This window comes from Athalia rosae, chromosome 7 (genome assembly GCF_917208135.1).
Source record: "Athalia rosae chromosome 7, iyAthRosa1.1, whole genome shotgun sequence".
Taxonomy (NCBI): domain Eukaryota; kingdom Metazoa; phylum Arthropoda; class Insecta; order Hymenoptera; family Athaliidae; genus Athalia; species Athalia rosae.
In genome coordinates this window covers 15,970,043-15,992,842 of record NC_064032.1, presented here as the reverse complement: position 1 = coordinate 15,992,842, position 22,800 = coordinate 15,970,043, and the positions used below count along the sequence as shown (strand labels likewise).

General features: G+C 40.1%; 2 protein-coding genes across 9 annotated transcripts; one reads left to right on the top strand and one right to left on the bottom strand.

Annotated features, from left to right (window-relative positions):
- The first annotated feature begins 53 nt into the window (after window positions 1–53).
- LOC105683256 (DET1 homolog) lies at window positions 54–2,856 on the top strand. 2 transcript variants are annotated; one of them, XM_012395726.3, is made up of 8 exons: window positions 54–626; window positions 708–845; window positions 956–1,100; window positions 1,170–1,278; window positions 1,359–1,551; window positions 1,637–1,920; window positions 1,998–2,204; window positions 2,276–2,856. In XM_012395726.3, exons 1-8 carry the CDS (start codon window positions 192–194, stop codon window positions 2,457–2,459), a joined length of 1,695 nt encoding a protein of 564 aa, XP_012251149.2. In that variant the 5' UTR covers window positions 54–191; the 3' UTR covers window positions 2,460–2,856. The 2 variants fall into 2 exon arrangements, with proteins under 2 accessions (XP_012251149.2, XP_048514088.1); XM_048658131.1 differs by lacking the exon at window positions 2,276–2,856 and having other exon boundaries at window positions 1,976–2,179.
- LOC105683254 (dmX-like protein 2) lies at window positions 2,839–22,580 on the bottom strand. 7 transcript variants are annotated; one of them, XM_048658100.1, is made up of 40 exons: window positions 22,310–22,580; window positions 21,188–21,385; window positions 20,688–20,841; window positions 20,500–20,583; window positions 19,971–20,192; window positions 19,603–19,741; window positions 19,313–19,510; window positions 18,968–19,146; window positions 18,684–18,802; window positions 18,509–18,599; window positions 17,983–18,172; window positions 17,539–17,900; window positions 17,179–17,474; window positions 16,897–17,106; window positions 16,527–16,817; window positions 16,321–16,467; window positions 15,980–16,238; window positions 15,076–15,906; window positions 12,730–14,988; window positions 12,303–12,617; window positions 12,119–12,217; window positions 11,825–12,022; window positions 11,539–11,766; window positions 11,316–11,453; window positions 11,010–11,242; window positions 10,747–10,928; window positions 10,237–10,658; window positions 10,052–10,143; window positions 9,727–9,979; window positions 9,432–9,636; window positions 9,093–9,360; window positions 8,841–9,014; window positions 8,644–8,742; window positions 7,681–7,767; window positions 6,731–6,791; window positions 6,383–6,591; window positions 6,167–6,311; window positions 5,872–6,089; window positions 5,726–5,809; window positions 2,839–5,667 (listed from the first exon to the last, which is right to left on the bottom strand). In XM_048658100.1, the coding sequence occupies exons 1-40, from the start codon at window positions 22,394–22,396 to the stop codon at window positions 5,551–5,553; spliced, it is 10,143 nt and encodes a 3,380-aa protein (XP_048514057.1). In that variant the 5' UTR covers window positions 22,397–22,580; the 3' UTR covers window positions 2,839–5,550. The 7 variants fall into 7 exon arrangements, with proteins under 7 accessions (XP_048514057.1, XP_048514054.1, XP_048514053.1 ...); XM_048658097.1 differs by having other exon boundaries at window positions 2,839–4,538; window positions 5,542–5,667; window positions 10,052–10,658; window positions 22,310–22,579; XM_048658096.1 differs by having other exon boundaries at window positions 10,052–10,658; window positions 22,310–22,579.
- Window positions 22,581–22,800: the final 220 nt, after the last annotated feature.

Below are 22,800 nucleotides of genomic sequence, written 5' to 3'. Positions count from 1 at the left end.
CCTACAGCAGCACCTTGCAATTAGTAATCTGCATTGTTGTTGGTCACGTGATTCGTTTGGTTTGCTGCAAATGTGTAGTGCAATCTACTCCTCACAGTTGCACTCGTTGCGGTTATGACATTATGTTATGAATTTTAGGTTAAACTCCGAATCATCGACTGCGATGATGATTTAGAATAGGAATTCGTAGCATGTGCTTAGTTAATCATACTCAAAGAATGGCGGAGGTAGGAGCTAAGGTCGAATTTGTCACGTCGCAATGTCCATTAAAACCTCGGAAAATCGGTCCTCAAAATATCGTAGTTCGTCTGAGACGTCGAGAGATGTTCGGGTGCAGGTATCCGGGTACCCATGTACTTGTAGCTCGGCAATTCTATCAAAATGTGTTCCCCAACTTTACCGTTGTTAATGTTGAGAAGCCACCTTGCTTCCTCCGGAAATTCAGTCCGGACGGAAGATATCTGGTGGCATTCAGTTCGGACCAAACTTCCATTGAGGTGTACGAATACCGCGGTGCATCTGCTGCAGCTGGCCTTCTCGCTGAATGCAGGGGGGAGTACGTGGGACATAAGAACGATGAGCAAACTTTTCAGATTAGAAGTAATATCTTCAATCATTTCTTCAAGGTAGTCACGCAGCAATGATGATGCTGTTGGTCATATATTGCTACATTTTTTCCCAATCTAATGTTCTCTCATCCCTTTCAGGCAAAGTGGATAGTCAATGTAGCTCAGAGTAATGAACAACTCAATCGTGAGTGTAGTTTGTTCACAGATGATGGGCGCTATGTGATTGTAGGGTCTGCTGCATATATTCCTGATGAGTTGCGGCCCCATTTTTATCAGGTAAATTACTCTTAGAGTTAAAGAAGACTCTTCAAGATGTTACTGTAAAGTTAGCGGCTGGTCAATAATTAGAAAATCATTTAACCAGATGAATTGATTGGTTTTTAAAGATCTATTCAAATAACGAAGCGTTGACACCAAATCCTAGATCTCCACTGGAAGACTATAGTCTTCACCTGGTTGACCTTCGTGCTGGACGATTGTGCGATACAAGGCACTTCAAGGTGGATAAAATTTATCTATCTCATAATCAAGGCAAGCATTTTGAGAACCTTTCGTTTTTTCAACCGTAGAAACATGGTTGTTAATCCCTCTCATTTGTAGGCTTGTACTTGTTCAAAGATATTTTGGCAGTATTATCTGTGCAGCATCAAACTATACATATATTTCAAATTCTCGATGGAATGTTCATCAATGTTAGGACCATTGGAAGGTATGCACGGCACTGGTCTCCAGATTTCCAGAATCAAGCTCATAGATAAAACGATTGTAAAAAACACTTCACGGTTCCAGGTTTTGCCTGGAGGATGATGGCTACCTTGTCACCAGTGCATGGCCCGCAGTTAATTTCAGACCATACAGAGATGTGACAATCAACAGTCTGAAACATAAGCTTTTGGTTTATTTATTCAGAAGAGCCAAGTACATAAGCGATTCGACCAGCGACCCATACGAACTTCGTCGGTTTCATCAGTACTTTGATCAAGTAATAATAAACGAGAATTTCGCGAATTACATGACTGGAGAAAATTAATGGTAACACACCTGGCAATGATCACAATATTCTTCAGTTACAGGCTCTTCGTATGTGGAAAATGCAATTGCTGGACACGAATCATATATTAGTCCGTTATGCCAGCGAGGAGGTGGCAACTCTTCAGGCAAGTGAACCCAATGCGCAACCAGCTCTCCTTGTCGTTTACGATATGGTAGCTGCCAAGGTCCTCGCTGCATACGACAATGCCTCCACGCAGCTTCTCACACAGTTTGAGAATTTCAGCGATTTTTTTAGAAATGCTAGAATGAGCACTGATCGTCAATATATGTGTTCACCTTCGAACAATATCTATGCAAGGTGATCGTCAACACGACAAGTCATTTCATACTATCTTTACTTGCGAAATACTCAGTGTTTGGCTACTTCTTGGACAGATTGATACAGCAAAGGTTCAAGCAGACGATAGTTAGCGCACGTTACGGTGGCCAAACCGAAGCAACGAAAAGATTACTCGCCCAGCTGCCAATCAGTGCCCAATCCTACTCAAGTTCGCCGTACTTGGATCTCTCATTGTTTTGTTACGACGATAAATGGGTGTCGATGATGGAACGACCAAAGGCATGCGGAGAGCACCCCATACGGTACGCATATTCAATTCCTGTCAGTCAAGTGTATGGAAATGGTAAAAGTAATCTCACATTGTTCACTCCAGCTTTTACGCTCGCGATTCCGGATTGTTAAAGTTCCGAATTTATGCGGGTATGCTGGGCCGAGCGACCCCAGTGGTTGCCAGACGTCTAGTCGCTTTCACCTTCCACCCAAGTGATCCCTTCGCCATTTCGGTACAGAGAACAAATGCAGAATATATAGTCAACTTCCACATTCGACACATCTGATTAATCAAGAGAATAATTAATAGTGGTCGCGTAAATTGTTTTGTAATATAGAGTTGAAGTGATTCAAGAAATTTTATACGTAGTTCATTCTTAGTTGAGTAGTGCAACTAATGCAAGAAAATAATCAAAAACTTTCACAGAATGGTGGGTGCTCCTTGTATTGTAAATTTTGTAAATATCAAACGATCGTAATAAAATATTAGTAATAATGTTCATTTCAATAAAATGCCACATGACTTTCAAAGATAGGATTTCATATGTTTTTAAACACTGAAAGGCTGGACAAGCTGTTGCAGTGATTTTGAGAAATGAACCGCTTAAAACGCAGTTTCTGTTTTGTATCATTCTAATAAATATGGAATTGAATAAAATTACGTGGTTTTGAGTCGCCATTTAATAGTTGCGTTTTACATATTATATTCTTATAATACGACCAAGTGTACAACACCAGTAATAGGCGCGTTCCTTCGTCAACGAATCAGGCGTTGTATCAGGTATCACTGGTCGATTATTAACCAAGCAAACCAAAGCAACATTTATATTGATAGGTATATGTATAATATATTATAATGATGTGCATCTAAATAATGTATACAATACTGTAGCCTCGACCGCAGATTCTCTACCGCGATCCTCTGTTCAACTGCTTACCTGCTTAATGAATAGCTTATTTTCAATATATTATCAATATCGTTCACGCTATCCCTACACATATTTATATATATACACAAACATATTTGCTACATAATGCATCGGTGTATTTAAATTATCATATATATGTAATATAATATATTTGTTTAACGAATTCATTTCATCAGGCTTTGATCAGGTATGTTATCTTCGTTCGAAGTTCAGTAAAATTATTGAAACTCCAATATCATTCGATTCAAAACGGGGATCTACGTTCATGTAGATTTCACGAGGAACGAGGGATGTTAAATAATTAGAACTATTATCAGTGCTTTCCGTCGATGATATTATACACAAGTGACACAGGTAAGTGGAAATGAAATTCTCGTTGAAATATTGTCATCAAATTTTACAACTGCTCTGATCAATGTCCAATGAAAAAGCAGAGGGCATAGTCTCTAGCACATTTTCTCCACTCGATTAAATAAAACGTAACTCTTTGGCCAAAACGATGGATACCCTTGCGGTTTTTGTGAGGAATAAAATCCTCGAATAGGAATCAAATTTTACTTAAAAGCGATGGCTGTTGGAGTGTGCTAAAGTAACGATACCCTTCTGTTGTATAATCACATTTATATTAGTTGTACAGGTTCAACAATTTTTTTTTCTTTTCGTTTTATAATTTTTTTTCGTCGTTTCTTTTTATTTTTTATAGTATATAACAACTTCTCACGATAAACCAATAGGGAGAAAATACACCAGAATAGCTACAAGTGCCATAGAAAACATGGAGAATAGAAGAATGGTATAACTGAAAAATTTCTTCGACCAAATGCAAATACAAACAGATAACAGATTAGGTACAAGAACTTCATACAAGACAGAGCAATACCTGAGATTAAGATAGTAGCTTGAAGCTAGTAAGTGCTTTAACCCATCTTTGCTCGAGTCGACCCATATTGGATGAAAGAAAAATTTTCCTTTGAACAGGGAAAAATCATTGGATGATCTCATTGAATCGATAAGGCTCCGGTAATAATTAGCAGATCAGATTTTGCATGCTGAATATGAGTTTGTTAGCACAGTTTCCTTGGTGATATTTATGGCACCAATGATAAAAGAATTCATGATAAATAGGATAACGTTTGAATTCAACAACACTCCTTGAGTAAGATATTTCTATCTAAGTAAAACGTGTCATAGAATTACAATGGACTAGCTAATACTGCTGTGTCATAGTTACAACAGCTTGTAACGTACCACTCAGAATTTCTGACAATAGTGCGATAAACTACTGCTGCTGTCATCGTCGATCTTATGTTGGCTCTCTTGGAATTCGATCAAACGTTAAATAATAAAACTTACCCACCTTATTGAGCTATCAACATTCGCACAACACAAGATCCGACACATCCAGCAATACGTTCCCAGCAATGTGAAATTGATCAACTGTCAACATTGTATAAGTTTAAAATTCTCAGTTTCACACACAAATTTAATATTTAAATCTCCATCCAATACTATGGTGTACTATAATTAATTATTCGATTACGATTTGTTTTTGGAACATTTAATTTATCATTTTTATAAGCATAGGGAATGATTTTAATGATTTAGATTGTAAAGTATGAAGTCAATTTCAACTCGTATTGTAATTAGGGCTACGGATAAGAGGGTAGTTTTGTGTGTGTGGAATATCAATATCAATTATTATTTACAGTCAAAAGGTAGCAAGTTGTTTCGGGATGAGTGAGAAAAAAAAAAACATGGGACGAAGTCTACGTATGTCTTGTATGAAGGGGTTGTGACAGATTAAAAAATTGCCACTTAAGCAATCACAGTTTGCAGATTATAATTGGTTGCTTCAATTACTATATGATGACTTAGGAAGTTGACAGGTGATTTAACTTTCACGGTTCAAATTCAGTCAACGCTCTGTGCTATAGCAGATACCTACCCGCAAAATTATAGGACAAGGCTTTTAATTGCGATCCATAAAACACCTTTCAAGTATTGGGGGAAATTGAATAAGTAATCTAACTATCGAATACCGCATTCATAATTTTTTCACCAAAAGCTAAACAAATAAAATAAATAGCAGCGAGTTGTGCGAAAAATTTTCCAATAGTGACAATGAAGGACAATGGAGTTTTCGGGAATTGAAAAAATGCAGAAGTGATCGGTTATTCTAACTTGTATAAATTTCATGCAAATAACAGACGTCAGGCTCGATTTTATCCGAACAGAATGATCAGAATCTTTTGAATAACTGAATCATCTTTGGAAAATTTACACTACGGGAGTTCTTAGCTGCCGGCTGATTGACTTTCTACGTGATTATTGTTCGTCGACTGATTACATGTACCAAAAGGCCATTTTGATTTTGTATAGTTCGAGTTGTTCGTATTGTTCGGGTTTAATTACGTAGAAATGCGTTGCAATTAGACGTTACCTTTGAGTTCTAATAAAGTGTGTGCACTACACAATCACGCTCCGGGAGTTGACGAACTTTCATCGAACCATCGGCACCGCACGAAAACAGACGACCAGCTGAATCGACTTGCAATTGAGTGACACCCTAGGAATAATCGAAATTGAATATGAAATATAAAAATGTACAAACAGCGATCGCTTACCTGGCCAATATTTTTGAAGAAGCTTGATCTGGCATGTTCACCAGGGAAAAAATAGAGCAGAGAATGGACGGTAAGGCCCCACACCTGTTGGGAATCGATCGATTTGAGTATTGAAGAATATATTAGAGGTATTTTCCCACAATTACCTTAATATCACCGTCGCCAGCTCCACTAACAAAGAATTCTTCATGGGGATCTAGTGCAAGGCACTTTACAGCAGATTCATGAGCCTGGAATCGATGACGTTGCTGTCTTTGCCGTACATCAAATATATTTACATCACCCTTTTTGCCACCACTAATTAATAGTTGGTGTTGAGGTGCTAAAATCACAGAGCTAGCACCCTGATCATGGCATTGGAATCCTGAATAATGCAAATAAATTAAAGTACATGTCAAAACTTTATTTTTTTTCAGTCGGAAGTATTTGACACTGTTATACCTTGAACTAGTGATTTATTTTGTGGGAGCAATGTGTCCCACAATGCGACATTACGGCTTTCGGAACTATGCCCTGCAGTTGCCACTAGACTGCAAGCTCCGAGAAAAACAAAGTCGGCTGTTAATTTACTGTGGCATTGGTAGTTCTGCAAATACGATAATACGGTCATTACCAGTTGAATATAGATTTAGAAATTTCAATTGAAGTTGTACTCACGAAAAACGGCCTCGCCGTGCCCTCCCTACAGGCAACTTGAAACAGGCTCAAATGACCGTCCGAATCCGCGACTCCGAACTTATTTCCCTGCTGCGAAAACCGAACTCTGGTGACTTTAGCAAACGTACCCGGCGGTCGTGGAGTTGCCACAGCAGACTGGTGTCCCCATTCCCACAAAGACACCGACCCGTCTTGCGATCCAGTTAAATCTAATCGAATAAATATTCTTAGTAGATTCATAATCGGTGCCTCCTGCCTCTTCGATACACTTGGCGTGAGGCTCAACAGAGTCTGTCGATAACTTTAAGAATTTTTTAGTGGCAACGAAAATTGTTGACACAAACTTACACAGAGGTAAGAGCGGATGTGAAGACACGCGCCGGATCCCGTCTATTTTGTGCTTGAGAACCTGTCATAGAACAATCGAAGAATAGTGCATTTAGTTTGGGTCATGAATGTTAGTATTATATGTATAGGTAATTATGTTGTAAACATACAGTAAGGGCAATGTTAACAAACCCCCTGAAATCATTTAATCTCCTGTTAACAGTAGCGGAAATTGAATCCCGGCCTAATCAATATAACTCATGCGACATAAGGCGGTGCTTTGGATATTTTTATCAAATTAATTTGACATAGACTGAAGTAAATTGAGCAAAGCGGTCACCTGCTAAATCTCTAAGCACACGAACGTAATTCGTTAGTTCCAACATATGATCATAATCCTTGCATTGCAATTATATGTGCATAACTGTAGACTCTCTAATTGAAAAAATAATACAAGTAACGTGTAGTGTCCGTACAACAAATCCATGCTTTTTCCGGTTAGCTGCAAGCTTGATAGCACGAATACATAGTTCTAGTTGATGATGTTTTATAACATGAAATATAAATGATCGATCAATGAATATACAACAACAGCCTGTAATTAATCTAGTGCTTGACACTTAAGGCATGGCACTAATACAGCAATCAACAAGACTGTTGGATGAGAAAAGAAAAAGTGTTTGAGAAATTGTTAAGTTATGGCGACGATTTAAACATAAAATTATTCTCATATTTTTACATTCTAATATCATGCCAGATTTTAAAACATGAAGATATGTTGAAGACACAAGGGGACACAGCGTCTGACTTAAATCCACTGTAACATTAGGTGCGTGAGTTATATTTTAAATGAAATCATATCATAAGCCAGACACTTGTTACTTTTTGAATTTCAATTATGATAATCACTAAACATTAAATTGGCATTAGGAAAGGTATAGGCACTAGGGACTGTTAGAATTTAGTCTCACCGGCTTCAACAAGTGTTTACTCCTATCAGCGACAAACTGACAGAAGCGCAGGTCGTGGGAGCCAGGAAAAGCAGGCATCCCCTTCATCTGAGTGAGCAAGTGAGCCGCCAGATCAGTGACGCAGACCGAGTGTGTTAGGCAAGCATTGAACAAGCAACATTGTCTCCGTCACCACGTGTGCTACCCTAACGCAATTCACGATACTCTCTGGCACCGGGAGGCTAGCTCATTTACATTTTAATCTCACATTGAATCGATGATGGAGTTTCAGAATGAGGTAATAATAGATCACATTGTTATTGTTAAATGAGCTACCTTGTGTTCAAATTATACCCAGATAGATAAAACAGATCGGTATGGAAATCAATTATCACACATCTCTCGGGCTACATGCATTACGATAAAACTTTTGTACGTATATTTAATCCTCTCACAGGAGCGAAAAATGTTTGGCACCATGATATATCTTCTTTACTTGAGTGGATTATTTTTTAATTATTTTTCTTTATTGAGAAGTCAATGAAATAAATTTTTTTCCACCTACCTAGAGAAATAACTTACCGATTGATTATTTTTGACAAGAAGTTAATTTTTCTTTCAACTAACAGCAAGTATAATTTAATGTACATATTCACAAGGTTTGTATGAAATGAGTATTTTTTGTGATGAGGATCAGCTGTCACATTTCATAATTAGAAGACAGGTAGCTTTGACGGACACATGTGGCTGTACATTGCGCATTCTTTCACCTCCGTAATTCATAATATTCATGTAGAGATACTCTATTTCAAAACTTGAGAATGAAAATTAAATTTATTGAAGCGAGACATATTTTAAATTTGTGTGTACCGAAATGTGCTTAGGTTTGGACTCTGATATCACCCGTACAGGTTGAGTTAGCACGTTAAACAAACACTGATTCTCGATAATTCGGACATTGAGAAAATTGAAATCACAACTCACCACGCTAGCGCCTCGTCCGCTCTGGCCTGCTATTCCTGACTGCGGTTGGGGGCTGTTCATTTGTGGACTTTGGGCGAGAAGTGGCCTATCCGCTGCAGTCTTCCGGAAGAAGCAAAGTAAAAGAGAAAAAAAAAAAAACAAGGTGTAAAGGCTTTTCAATGAAAGGACGCTCATAGTCGAATACTATTCATTGATACCTGTATAACCAGAAAACTAGTCGGTTGAATCGTCTCAGGCTCTGGCTGCTTATTCAAATTAATGATGTCAAATTCACACTCATCTTCTAACCAAGATGGCAGTTCTAAAAGCAAAGAAATGTCCATTTCCTGTACTTCTCGAGGAGTAGCCATTGCCATCAGTCCAGGATTCACCTAGAGAATAAGTGGTTTATGAGACGATCGACTCTCTAGTTGAACAAAAAAATTCAACAGATAAACAGCTAGACAAACCTGGTTTAAGCAGAAAGCGCTAATACTGTCCTGTTCCTTGTGAATTATTCGGACTGGCTCTGGAAGACTGGTTGTTCCACTATCACTGCCCTTGTCTTCGCCTGTACCTCTGCTCATACCATCAGTGGTTGATTGATTGTTTTCAATCACAGAAGATAGCGACCTCCTCTTACCAAATACTGCTCTGATGAAAATGTCCTGCACTGATTCTTGCCGCACTAAATAACACCACAGACGATTGACTGGTGCAGCTGACGCCATTCTCGCGCTGTTTATCAATCAGAGAAACGAATATACGTTTTCTAGCATTTTCAAGTTTTCGGGTAATCATGTACATACTTGAACGGAGTGTTGCCTTTTTCGAGAAGAGATCGATACTTGTGTATCGCGGGGCGTCCTGGCGTCGGTGTCGGGTCTGGGGCACATCCCGGAATATAATTCGCAGGAGAAGGACCTCTGGATTCAAGTTCCTCTCGCAGACTGTCTTGCCACTGAGAGACTATGCCCAGTGTGCCGTGAATCAAAGGGCTGCTTACTGGCAACTCTTAGAAAAAAATTATTCATGTTACATGGGTTAATTTTTATGCCTAGTGAAATTATTCCCAATGAAATCAGAATAAATAATGATAGATACCTTGCATCTCTATTCCGGCAACCGTTAAATACTCTTGCAACTGATTTTGCAATATTTTGACTATGGCTAATCTCATAACACACCAACTGTAGGAATTGGAATTGGTGTGTTCTGTATTGTCCTTTGGTTTCGTCTTTGGTTTGGCATTTGTATCGAACACATCCTCCTCATCTTCGGATGAGTCGAGATCAGATACAGCTGAGTCGGCCGAGTCATAATCGATATCATCCGGATCACCCCCTTCTATGTGAGGCTGCAACAACGAACATACGATTGTTTTGCTCAATATTTCAGTCTAATTTCACTATTGATAACGAAATTGTACCTTCATAAGGAAGTAGGAGACCATGCTCATTAATGGAGAGACAAACTGTTCTCGGTAAGTTGGTTTATCTTCCTTCATGTTCGGCTGCTGTCCTGTAAATTGTCCCAAGATTTTCATATTCAGCCTTACTCTCTGTTTTGTTAATGATGTCATGGTATTCCATACGCCGCCAGCGGCGCTACTACCGGCTTGGGATTCACCAGAGATACTCTCGCCTCGTTCCATGCTCGTACCGCCGCTCTGACTGGCAGTGCTGGCTACTCTCAACAGCTTTTTAACTCCACCTCCGAAAAGGCAGGACCAGGTACTTTGATCGAATTTTTGTCCTACGAGTCTGTAAAGGATATGGCTATCACAGCTAGATAGGGCATAGACAAACAAGCTCATGTAAGTAGCTACGAAGGCTTCACAAAGTAAGATGTTCAGCTTAGGAGTATCCTCGTCTTTCTCTCTTGCTAACAGTGCTCGCAGATTAGTTACTCCCGGCCATTTCGATGGAGAGGTAGTTATTGTCACTCCGTCATCAGTAGAATAGCGCCGATGATTTCTATTCGATGCTACTAAGTGCCCACCGGAGAAAGTTTCTATTTCTGCTTGTGTTGTGAAACTAAAAAATTATAAATACAAAAAAAAATAGAGAAAATGACAAAAAATTCATTCCACGGTATCTATCAGAGATTTATGCGGCTTTTTACCTTTCTGGCTGATGATGCTTCATGACAAACGTGTCCGAATCACAAAGTGATTGATAAATACATGCGCTGAGGGCCACAGCCAAGTCTCTTAAGATAAATACCTCACGGTAATGAGTATTTCGGGTGGGCATCGGTGGGCAGCGTAATTCGATTATAGTTTGCAGCATATCGTGTGCGTGAGCCTGAAATGATTGTTTTATTGTGCATCTTGGTTTCACCGTGAGTATTTGAAAATAACTTTGACAAATATCGTCATCTTTTACCTGAAGATGCCTCACAGGATCGGCGACAACAGTCTTGTTACAAGCAACGCTGGCACTTAGTAGTGGCAAAGTTGTGGGGAATGGCAAAGGGCTGAGTAACTGCTGTTGAGTTTTCTCTTGTTGTAATTCCTGCAAAAGCAGTACCAACTCCATTCTTACCGAGGCTAATCCACCCCCAGATGCTCCGTGCAATGAACAATATGACAATAATGTTCGCAACAAGGTTTCGTTAGCTGTGAAAATCATATGGAGTTTATGATGTGAAAAAAATTGTGTTACTTTGAGCTTTTATAAAACGCTCGGTACCTTTGAGCCACTTTTTTCGCTTTGCGGCTCTCTGCACTTTTGCCTCAAAGTCAAGTTTTTCAGCTACTAGAAGTTCATGTAAAGTAGGACGTTCTCCTGGTCGGTACGGTGGCACGTCATCCATCATGCCACCCTCATCTGCATAATTATGCAAAATGAAAAACATGGTCCTTAAGAGAAATGGTGAATGATTTTCAATTGTAATAAATTGACATCGACATACATTCAGAGGTATTAATTGCATCTCCATCAAGGCCAATACTGTAGCTACACAGCTGCCGCAAAGCATCAACTTCACGTTCGAGCCATACATAAAGTTGGTAGCGAAGCTGCCCACCATCGACTTCGAAACCAGTTGCCAAGGTAGATAATTCTTCCATTAAAATTTTTAGACAAGCTACGAATTTGAGTTGCTGCGCCATTATATCCAACTGTCCCATCGACTTGTGATCTATCAAAAGTACAGATAATTGTACCATTTGGTCAGAATAAAAATATATATTCTTCACCTTCTTGCTCTTTTTTGTTCGTTTGCTCTTCGGGAACTTCTCTTTTATCCAAATTCATACTCATCGGGGGACTGTCAGCATCTTCGTCTTCCCCAGGCCCCCCATCATCCCAGTTGAGTACCAATTCGTCCTCCGGTTGCTTAGAAACTTGTTGTGACCAATCCATGGTGGGCGCACCCCAATCAAAGTTGGATGATGCTGAAAAGTGATTTTCGAATGTAGTTGATTCAAAAGATCTCTCATACATATGGTTTATACATATATTTAACTATTTAATGGGTCATACTACAATACCTTGAGATTCCGCGTTTGGAATAGCTGTATCCCAGGACAATATTCCGGTGTCTATCTGCAAATCTAGAGGCTTTGATTTGGTCGGGCTGTTCATTAAGCCTGAAATCATAGAAAAGTGATCTTGTTTCATCTTTGTACTTGAATATTCATACTTTCGTTTCAAGTATATCTTGATTCAGCTTACTTGGAGGATTGTCGCTGTTTGTATCCATAACTTTATTTGGTAATTTTGACAAAACTTCCAATGCGAGAGCCGGACATCCAGCCTTGAAATGAGCATGTGCGGTTGTGAAATATAACTGTCTCTCAAGTGGTGTGATGCTATCTTCCAGGAGCAGCTGTTTATCGGACTGGGTTTTCATTTCAACTCCGTAACTAAATCCTGATATAACAACAGAGTGACCTTTTTTCTTATCCTGCGCAGATGACGCAATATACTGCCGAATTAATAGCGGGTGCGTGCGAAGGTACACGTAGAAATTGAATACATTTGGATTAGCTGAAACAAATTATCGTAATTAGAAATATGATGCGGTTGTGAAAAATTGAATAAATAAATAAAATAATCAGGTTTTGGATATTTCAATAGCTATGTTCATATTTTTACCTACCAGTGGTACCCTCAGATTTTTCAGAGTCATCGTTATACTGGGGATGCATGGATCCAACATTGGTTAGTAGAAGAGTGTTTAGAGATCCGGTGTGATCTTTGAGAATCCAGAGAGCCATGCTTCGTAGGAAAGGATCTGGATGCGCCTTGTGTATATCGGCATTATTTCCCTCCTTATCACATCCCAAAATTTCCTCATAGAGTAATCTCTTGAGATTAGGGGGGGCTGTGTCATCTTCGTAAAGCCTTGCAATGACCATTGCCAATTGAATGTCATTCAATTTATTCAAGCAGACTTCTATGGCATCTCTAAGGGCCCCAGCGAGCAAAAAGAATGCTGCTGCATGTTCAAATCTCTGTTTACCCAATAGAGCAAAAGCGTTTTTCAAAGCAGCTTTCCTCCATCGATCATCTGCAAAATTGTTAGTGAAGAAAGCAGTCATTCTCTCATTACGCTGGTTCCTAAATAAACCCCAAACAAGATTCTTTTTCTTCATTGCCAGATAATAAATAGCGGCGTCGAGGGGATCTTGTCTCAGTTGAAAGGCAGCCTTGGCTACTTTTTCTATGCAGCGTTTTAATGTGGTATTACTATTGATCCACCATCCTACCCCAAGTTCTTTGAGGACCGACCATTTTGGTTGTCCTTTGGCATAGGATGGAATAAGTCCAAGAAGTTCTTCTTCGGACTCGGAATGAAAAGCCCATACAAGATTGTTTGTAGAGACTCCCTGTTTCTGAAACTGAGCTCTTTGCGCTAAAGGAAGACAGCGTATCAAATAATTGTAATGTTTCATTGCAAGAAGGAAGCGCAAGCCGCAGTCATCCAACGAATCTGTGGATATGTCTTCGCCTGCTGGAATACCGGTCAGGTTTTCCTTCGCTATTGCATTTTTTGCCGCATCTATGGCGAAACGTTCAGCAAAATCCGTATTGCAAGTAGACACTGTATCTGCTAACGCGAGAAGATGCATTTGGTCCAGACTCGATAGGCCAGGTAAATGGGTATGTGTCAAAAGCCGCGACAGCAGTCTCCCTTGTCTCGGACCAAAGAGAGATATGCCAGGTCTTTCTGGGACCGAAGATCGCCGATCATTTTTCCGCGTGTGTTCGTAATCCTCATCCAACATATCATCCAAAGATTCCTCTTCATCTAGGTTACCATCAAAGAGTTTGTTGTAATCTTGTTTGTCATCATTTTGTTGAAGTATCATATTAGTCTCTTTATCGGCAATCAGTAATGTCCACAATGGTAATGGAGGTATGGAAGTTATCTCTGCGTAGTCAAGAGTTAATTCCTCTGGGATTTGCGTAGTAGATCCTCTGGATTCCAACGGAGACGTAGTCCCAACAAAGCTCACCGACATTGTCCTAGACCTTGACCATCCGCCACGCTGCTTAACAAGGTTTTCGTCATCGGCTCTCAAAGAACAAGAGCTAGATATGCACCTGACTAGGTGTGCTAAAATAGCCTTGACCCACCTGATTTTTCCCGAATTCAGCAACTCCATCAATTGTTTAGGGTGATACTGTGGAAGCACCGGACAAGCTATTCTCGATGCCTCGAACAATCCGTAGTCAGGCATGTAATCGAAAGTAACATTTTCGTTTTGCATTCCCCGTTTTTTTTTCGCGTCCAGCATCGTCAGATTAATACTACTGACGCGCGAGAGATGTGGCATGGAAGAAACATTAGCTAACCTTCTCTGAGAAGTCTCTTGGGCCAGTGTTCTGAGATCTTCGTCTCTCAGATTCCTGCTTGCCTGGAATTCATCAGATTCTTGACTTTGCGAATTTGAGTGAAAGCATTCGTTTTGAGGATTCGGTTTCCACTGGGAATAAACATGCATTTCAGAATCCATTCCCACAACTAGGATGCCATCTCTGACCCAAGATATTTGCATGGGTAAAGGAGGGAGCCCGTCTGCAGTGGTGAGTTCAATTTTTCTTAGCTTCATCCAACGAATTTCATCAACAAAATGCGGCTGAGCAAGAGACGACATTTTCCTCAATATCGGTCTGTTCGTGCGCTGCGATTCCTTCATGGCCTTCATATTAGCCTGTGCAAGATCAGAGCTTACAGGCGTGAACAGCATGATTTTCGAGCCTACCCCGACGGTCAATATGTGCGAACCATCTTCTTTAGAAACCCAATCAAGTTGAACAAGATGTTTTTGAGTCAGTGGGCAAGTGTTGCCGTTTTCTATTATCGATTTACGCAAAGACTGTAGAGTGCTGAACGACGGAACTGCTAACAATCCTGGGCAAAGAAGGGATGATTAAAAATAAAGCAATGATAACAGACATCGGAAAAAATGACCATGTAACTCTGTTGCCGTGTACAAACCTGCCGCGGATTTTGTGCTGTCTCCGTTTTCCCCATTACGCGGTGATCGTACGTCTTCGTGGCTGAGAGTCTGCAGAACTTGCGTTAGCCTTTGTTTTTTCTGCAAAAATCTGCTGTCGTACAAGTAGCTCAAATCTAGATGTTGATCGACTTGAATTCTGGGTAAGTGGATATTTTTCAAGTGTATTGTATCCTCGAGTACCCACTCACTACCTCCTGTACTCTCGCATTCGTATATCGCGACGCAGAGGTTCACGTATCGAGAGTCAGGGTCGCTTTTTGTCGGCCGAGTAAATGATTTGCCGTATTTGTACGCACAGGCAATTCTTCCACTGTAGGCAGCGCTGATATTGAGTGGCTGACCAGTAATGTCTATTGTCGATTCTTGATCCTTACGTATCATTTCCCACTCGCACCATTCGTAACTCAGAGTATCGTCTTTGGCTGTTTTAGTTACTTTACATTTCCAGAAACGTACCGTACTATCACTGCACGCAGTAACGACGATGTAAGGTGCAAAGCAAGCTGGATAGATAGAAGAACTACTGAGGTGACCAGCGGCTGGTGCTGCGTGTACAACTTCGACGCCCTCAGGCAAGGGCAATTCTTGTGTACACACTTTGGTAGTTGTAATTAGAACGTGACTATTTTGATGCCTGTGATGAAATGTTGAATCCTCTTGCTGGCTTTCTCGTTGACTTCGTCCGCCCGTCTGACTTGTTCGACGAGATCTCTTGCCTTCGGATTGAGAGTTACGACCCGGCGTCCCTTCCTCATCTTCGTCTTGGACCAAGTGGGAATCGGGTACGTACATCATGGATCCGGTCAGGCCTAAGATAATATATTAGCGCTTATAATCCTGAATGAAAACATGGGTAAGCCCTCAGAACAGTAGGTACCTTACCACTCGTTTCGGGTTGCGATGCAATAACGAGTCTCCACATGTGTACCGTGGTTCCATTTTGAGTTCTTTCCAGAACTACGATGTAAAATGGCTCTTCAAATATTGTCGATTGCTGTAAATCTACCATGGCATCTAACGTAGATTCCATGAATCCTAAATCATTGGCAGACGTCTCTATTCCTGGTGACTTTTCGTCATTTCGTTCACCGGTAATCAATTGTTCTTGGAATACATGAAGAAATTGGGTATTTTGCCAATCCTAGGATATGTATTGTGTATCAAAAAAATGAATCAATAGTATTTGAAGGACTGAGTCGTTGAAAATGCTTTATTAGACTTACATGGGCAGCATTGGTGATCGCATCCAGTCGGATAACACATCCTGGTCTAGATGTAGACTGCTGAGATACTATTTTAATTTTATCGTGTATCCAGTGTCGTTGACCATCGTCCGAGGATGTATCAGTCGATAGACTTGCCATAGAATCCTAAATTGAACATTTTTCATGTGATGTGAGCGCAAATTTTCTACTTTGTTTCAACTTACCATCATCCTGCTTCGTCGTTCACTGATGGAAACTTCGGCCAATAATGTTCTGGCATCTATAACTGCCTGATAAACTCTGAGGCTCTCTCCGTCACTCGCGACAAAGCAGGCACTTGGCGAATTAGATAAATTGCCTAAAGTAGTACTTGGAAGTAGTGTCGGTACCCAAGCAACATTACTGAAAGCTGATATCTCTGGTGAATTGATACGAGCTAACTCAGAAACTCCTCCGCTCTTTGACAGCGGGCCAACAGCGTCAACTCGCCAAAGGATCAATTCGCTACAAAATCCCTGAAGAAAGTAAAGTGTAATTAAGTTGAGACATTCTGGGACCTGATGAGGTAAATAAGAACGATGCAGCATTACTCACAGTGGGTGACATAACATCTTTGCCTCGGCCGTGATCTGGTTTGTTCTCAACATCGTTCATAGATCCAGGAATTGATGGTTCAGCTGTAGGGAAGTCTGGCATGTTATGATGAGAGGTAGTTACCAGTAATGGCAACACAGGATGACAAGTGATATCGTTCACTCGAAAACGATGACCAGAGGCTCTGCAGGCATGGCCAATGCTGAGTACCTGAAAAAGGAAAGTAATTTTGGAACAAAATATTAAGTGACAAAAATATCTTTCTATTCTGGAATCAATTACCTGTGAGAACTTGGTTCTATCAGCGAACGTGAGCTGCCACAAATTGAGCGTCCCGTTCGAGTGTTTTGACACCATTGATACTATAGGACTTGGATGAGCTAACATTTCGGTAACAGTTTCATGAGCTGTCTTAGTGTGTTCTGCTGTGTGTCCATTCTGGGCAGTGGTTGCGTTCTGGGTTTGATCAGCAAGTGTCTGAACGCTTTTCAATAATTCCTGGCCAGCCTTTGAGGTCAACGTAGATTGCTCTTCGTCCTGCTCGATAAGGCTCGGCAGTGGAGTTGTGACCTCGGCAGCTGTTTGTGGAAAATGGTCTTGAGATATGACCGTAAGAGTTTAAGAGCTTGATTTTTCCCTTACATTCAGCAGGCTTCGTTGCGGACTTTGCAACCTCCCTAATGTTGAGTAAAGGACCACCTGTGTTGTGAGAATACATGGAAACGTTGTGGCTCATGGTCGATGCATCCCCAAGAGGAAACGCGTTAGGTATCCTCGTAGAAAAAGAAATTTGTGCCTGTCTAAACGATCCCGGATGATATTCGTCGAGCCATTCAATGTGCCATATTAAAAAACTACCATCGATTGGATGAATTGAAAACAACAAGTCGGGATTGTGATGCCAATCACGTAGGAGGTTCTCTATTTTTGTATCCAAGGAATCTGGAGCATGATTCATCGATGAAGTTGCATCCGTTGCTATCGAATTGATAGATGTGGTATTGCTGCATTGGACGGTAGAAAAAAGTTTAGCGCTTTACCAGTAAAATTGATTCGCTATCAATGGAGGTCAGATAGTTATAGCACCTGAGACTTTGGTGTGAATGTACACTTTGCGGTTGACTATGGTGAGAAGATGTGTGTGTCGTGTGATGTTCCTCGCTACTGTGATCTTCTTGGCTTGCCGTTCTACCGCCAACTGCCGCTTTTTGGTTGTGTTGGTGACGTGTTCCCTTTTCTGTAGAGCGTATTACACCATAACACGATAAGATGGTCCCTAATAAACCACACCATGCCCAACAACCATGCAGTATTTTAAGTGACATAAGCTTCCGCTTGTACATTTTCAAGAATTCAATGAAAATGAGCACCTTGCGATATTCTAAAAGCCCTCTCAGATATAGCCTAATACATCCGATCAAAAAGCGTGTTCATTTATCTCATAATTGTTATTCACCAATACTTGATCGAATAATTAGTGAGCTGTAGTAAATATAGTACCCTGTGTACGTACTACATTAATCCGTTGCAAGTAAGAAAATAAAGCGTTTAGCGTCTAACAATACAGAGAGTTCGAAAGTGCAAGATTTTCTTCAAAAAGTATGAAACTCACTCGGTGTATGTTCATCTTCTGAATCATGATCCACGTGGTCTTTTTCATGCTGTAATCCTTCTTCTTTTTCAACAACTTTGCGGGTGAGTTCCTGCAGGAGAAAAAGAAAAAATAATGACAAGAATCCTCGATAAATGTAGCAGAAATCAAGGGAAGGGATTTAGTATCAACCAACCTGCAAAATGCCCTCTGCCTGCATGGTGAAATGCATTTCCTTGTTGTTTAGCCAATGCAAAATGAAGTTTGGCTCACGGTCAGGGTCTCCGGTAATGAGACTCGGTACCAGAGGAATATCTATAACATCGATGAACACTACTGATCATAATTTGAGGAAAGTCTACAAGTCTAAATATTATCTAAAAAAGTAAAATTGTTCACGGTAAGATTTGCATTGCTTATCTAATTTGTTCGGTAGAGACTAAAGCGTGTTTTACGTCAGATGATGTACAAGCACTTTACCGGTTTCCGCGTTAATGCTCGCTGCTAGATGAAAATGCATTCCCGGGTAATGATTTGTGCCTTGATAATGGTTGTGAAAATCATGGACCGAATACGTTGATGGTAGAGTAGGTAATGTTGGAGCAGCATGACCAGCTTGATGCTGTTGCTTGGCATGTCTTCGGATATGGAAACAAGTTCTGTAAGAATAAGCACAATTAAAGTTTCGATTCGAAAAGAGGAAAGATTTTACTTAAGCGAATTGAATGGAATGGGAGGGAGTATATCATGAAAAATTAACTTGGATCCATTATTGTGGTTGAGAATTGGGGGATAAAAGAGAGAGTTTGATTAATTTCACTTTACTTCATATGTTTCAGCCTCTGCATGAATCGGTGTTTGTGCATATTGTGATGTCGATGTTTGCCGTGATGCCCATGCCTATCCGAGCCTTCGAATTGGCTCATGTTTGCCAATCCTTCTATTTCAGGTGGTATTGTCTCTGCCCAAACACGGCAAATATTGTCACGGCAAGACGTCACAAGCATGTTGGACACTGAGCCTCTGTGGACAGAATTATTTATTACATTGGAACAACAATATTACCTCTGCAAAGTTAGGACAAAAATCAAAGTATAAACCTCAAAATTACTAACTTTGGCATGTATTTACTTGTCTTCCGCCATGAGAGGTGAGTTACAGCACGGGGATGAGCGACATACACAAATGTATAACTGGCCTCATTTGCTGTGGTTTGACTGAAGTTCGAATGGTCCACGCTTCGAGTTGGAAACACTGTAAAATTGTCAAATCAGATTGAGGTAGTTCTTAGCTGACTGGAGCATCTATGAACAAGGGCTCAAAAGTGAATAAGAAACTTCATGATGCGAATTAGTTTTGATGACTATTTGAACAAAATCCTGAATCGGTCGATTTGAGTAAGATCAGCTCTCAAAGCAACAACTTCTCACTGAAGTATGTGACAATAATTGCTTCTGAATTCAAAGATTGCTCGAAAACTTACATTGTTTATTCTCGAACCAAATTTTTACTAGTCTATCGTTAAGCCCGGTAGTGGCAAACAGTGTTCCATCTGGACTGAAACTCATGAGATGCACCGGAGTAGCGGTGCGACATTTCCATACACAGTTCCAGGTTCCCGGTTCCTGGCCAGATGTTGTTCCTGGATCTCCAATGCCTGGACTTTCGACCTCTCCGCCAATGGAGAACGTTACCCCACCACCAGCTGATAAATAAACCAAAGTTAAAATAATTTTCACATACAAATATGTCTCCGTATGTGATTCAGCAGTAACAATTCTGAGTCACGATAGTAAGTATCGCGCCATGCTATGAACCAAACCATAATGTCGTGATGCGGGGGACATTGTAATGGTTTACAATTGTTTAATCGGTTTCAAATGATCCATATATCAGTTTCAAGATCTCTGCTGATATTTCATAATTCGTTGCGATATTAAATCTATCATTACTAACACAACATGCTATAGGCATATCATCAACCAAGCTCATTCGAAATTGACCAAACTCACAATCCTGCGAAGTAGAGCTGATAACATTAGGATCTCCTCCAGTCAACGCAACTTCTTCCATTTGCAGTATTTTTACTCTGGTAGCTGTGTTTGCATGTATATTGGAAATAAATCATTCGCTTTCAACAATACAGGGGGGGTGGGTAACATCGAATAAACACAACAAAAAATTTGTGTATCCTTCTCACCATGTTCTTCCTGAAACGGCTGGATATTCTGGTGCCAAAGCTGCAATAGTTCGCCACCGGTCAATATTCTGGTCCCTTCCAAGTTCCATGACAGTGAACTGATGTGAGAATCCGTCTGAAGACTGCCGGTCTGAACCCATCGGTATTCTAGTTGCTGAAATAAGAAGATCGCCAAGCTGATCAACAGAAAACCAGCACATGCACTAAAAAAAACTGCAAAGACTGAGGAATCAGACCGAAAATAGATACCAGTGGTCATATAGGTCAGCAAATTTGAGAATAAAACTACAAAGGGCTTTTTTATGGTTGAAACAAATCATTAATCCATTAAACTGATCCAATTAGACTGTCACATGATGCAACATGGCAGACATCTGATTGAAATCAAATTTTCCCAGATGAAGCTTGCATAATTTCATCAAATGAGGATTACATTTTTAATTACTGTAACCTATGCTCATATTGAGCAAAAGACAGAAGGTTCAAGCAATTTCACTTACATGAGAACATGTGCTGTGGATGAGAGGAGTTGGCTCAAATATGCAGACTTGATTTTCATAAGCTGCTGCTATTTTCCCAGTATCGGTACTACAGTCGAGGCAACTGATGCGAATGTAGTTATGGACTGCACCTGGTATTATCTGAACTCTCTCAAAGTTGCTGGCAAGAATAACTATATTACATCCAGCTGCGTACGCCTGCAAAATAATAAAGAATAATAATTCTTACTCAACTTGAGTAATAATTTTCTTGTTACTTATTTTTGTTAAATGTATTGTCAGCATCAAAGAAAATTCTACAAGATTTACTACACAGCTAGTCACAACCCAGAGACAGTTATCAATGATAAGTATTATTGATCTACTTCTGCATTGTAATAAATGGCTTCTGCCAATTTTAAGTCGCGTCCACGCATATAGTGGAGAGGATAGATATTAAAATCACAATGAACCTGAGCTTTATAGATCACGAGTTTCAAAACGTATTAACGTACTCCTTATATGTAAATACAAATACTACTTGTTGAATAGGTAGAATAGGAAGTTAAAGCTGTATAGGGGTTGTAGCAATTGCGGCAGCAAAGTAAACCAAATATGTGTGAAAACATAAAAAGGGCGTGAGATCATACATTGGCATTGAAGCTAAGTGGGAGAGACTTGTATATGTACACAGTTTGTAAAAGGTATATGTAGATCTCGGTATAGATACGAAAGAACTCCGGCACGTATGTGCCCGTATTCAAAAATGTAATGAGACAGAGAGCGAAATATTTATCTTGACATACCCAAAGCAATCGAGTATAATAATCAGCGCTGTAATTCTATTTATAGAATATAAGTACACGACGAAGGATGGAGGGGGAATGATGATAAGTTTGCTAGCAATCTATAAAATTAATTTTCCGCTAGTTCACCAAAAACGACCTGATTTACTCAAGTGTCATCTTAATGGTCAATCAGCTGACTTTTAGAGAAGGCCATATTGACTTGATTTTTGACTACGTGAATATTTGGCCTAGATATCGGCGCTTATTGATCTGTAATAGAGACCACACACCGGGGTGTCTGACTTTTGGTTTTGATGTAAATGATTGGTAGCATTAAATACAATAAAAACTTTACCGTGAACGAAATTCCTTCGACCGAGCCTACAGCGTAGCAGCGATCGCCTGCATTGCAGGCACCACTCAGAATTTGATGGCAATTCATATCAGTTTATTTCATCTTTAACATTGTGACGGTTGACACACCATGCGTCATTTCTCCAATCGGACACTTTGAACGAGACTTATTTATAAGAAACAGCACTATATTGAATATGTACAGATAATGAATATTTATCAAATCACAATTCACTATACGAAACTGACTTGCCGCAAAACCGTAGCAGTCGTGTCACTGCCATCTTAGAATGGAACCTCTTTTACTGCCTCCTTGCGGAGTTGGTAGATTCTGTGGTTGTAGGTTGTAGCATGAGCCATCGAACGAGAGTATCGCGAATTAAATCGCAGCATTCTCGGCCGGCGCTGCTCGTATGTACGCCAATTTTCAAATTCGCCGAGCGCATGACACAATCGCCGTTGATCGAATGAATTTTCTAATTATCTGACTTT

Coding starts and splice junctions, on each gene's coding strand:
- LOC105683254 (XM_048658096.1), bottom strand. CDS start 22,396: ATGAATTGCCATCAAATTCTGAGTGGTGCCTGCAATGCAGGCGATCGC. Junction 16,239..16,320: donor CGATCACCAATGCTGCCCAT/GTAAGTCTAATA, acceptor TACATATCCTAG/GATTGGCAAAATACCCAATT. Junction 6,592..6,730: donor ACATCCGCTCTTACCTCTGT/GTAAGTTTGTGT, acceptor TTATTCGATTAG/ATTTAACTGGATCGCAAGAC.
- LOC105683256 (XM_012395726.3), top strand. CDS start 192: ATGTGCTTAGTTAATCATACTCAAAGAATGGCGGAGGTAGGAGCTAAG. Junction 1,101..1,169: donor TTATCTATCTCATAATCAAG/GCAAGCATTTTG, acceptor TCTCATTTGTAG/GCTTGTACTTGTTCAAAGAT. Junction 1,921..1,997: donor TCGAACAATATCTATGCAAG/GTGATCGTCAAC, acceptor CTTCTTGGACAG/ATTGATACAGCAAAGGTTCA.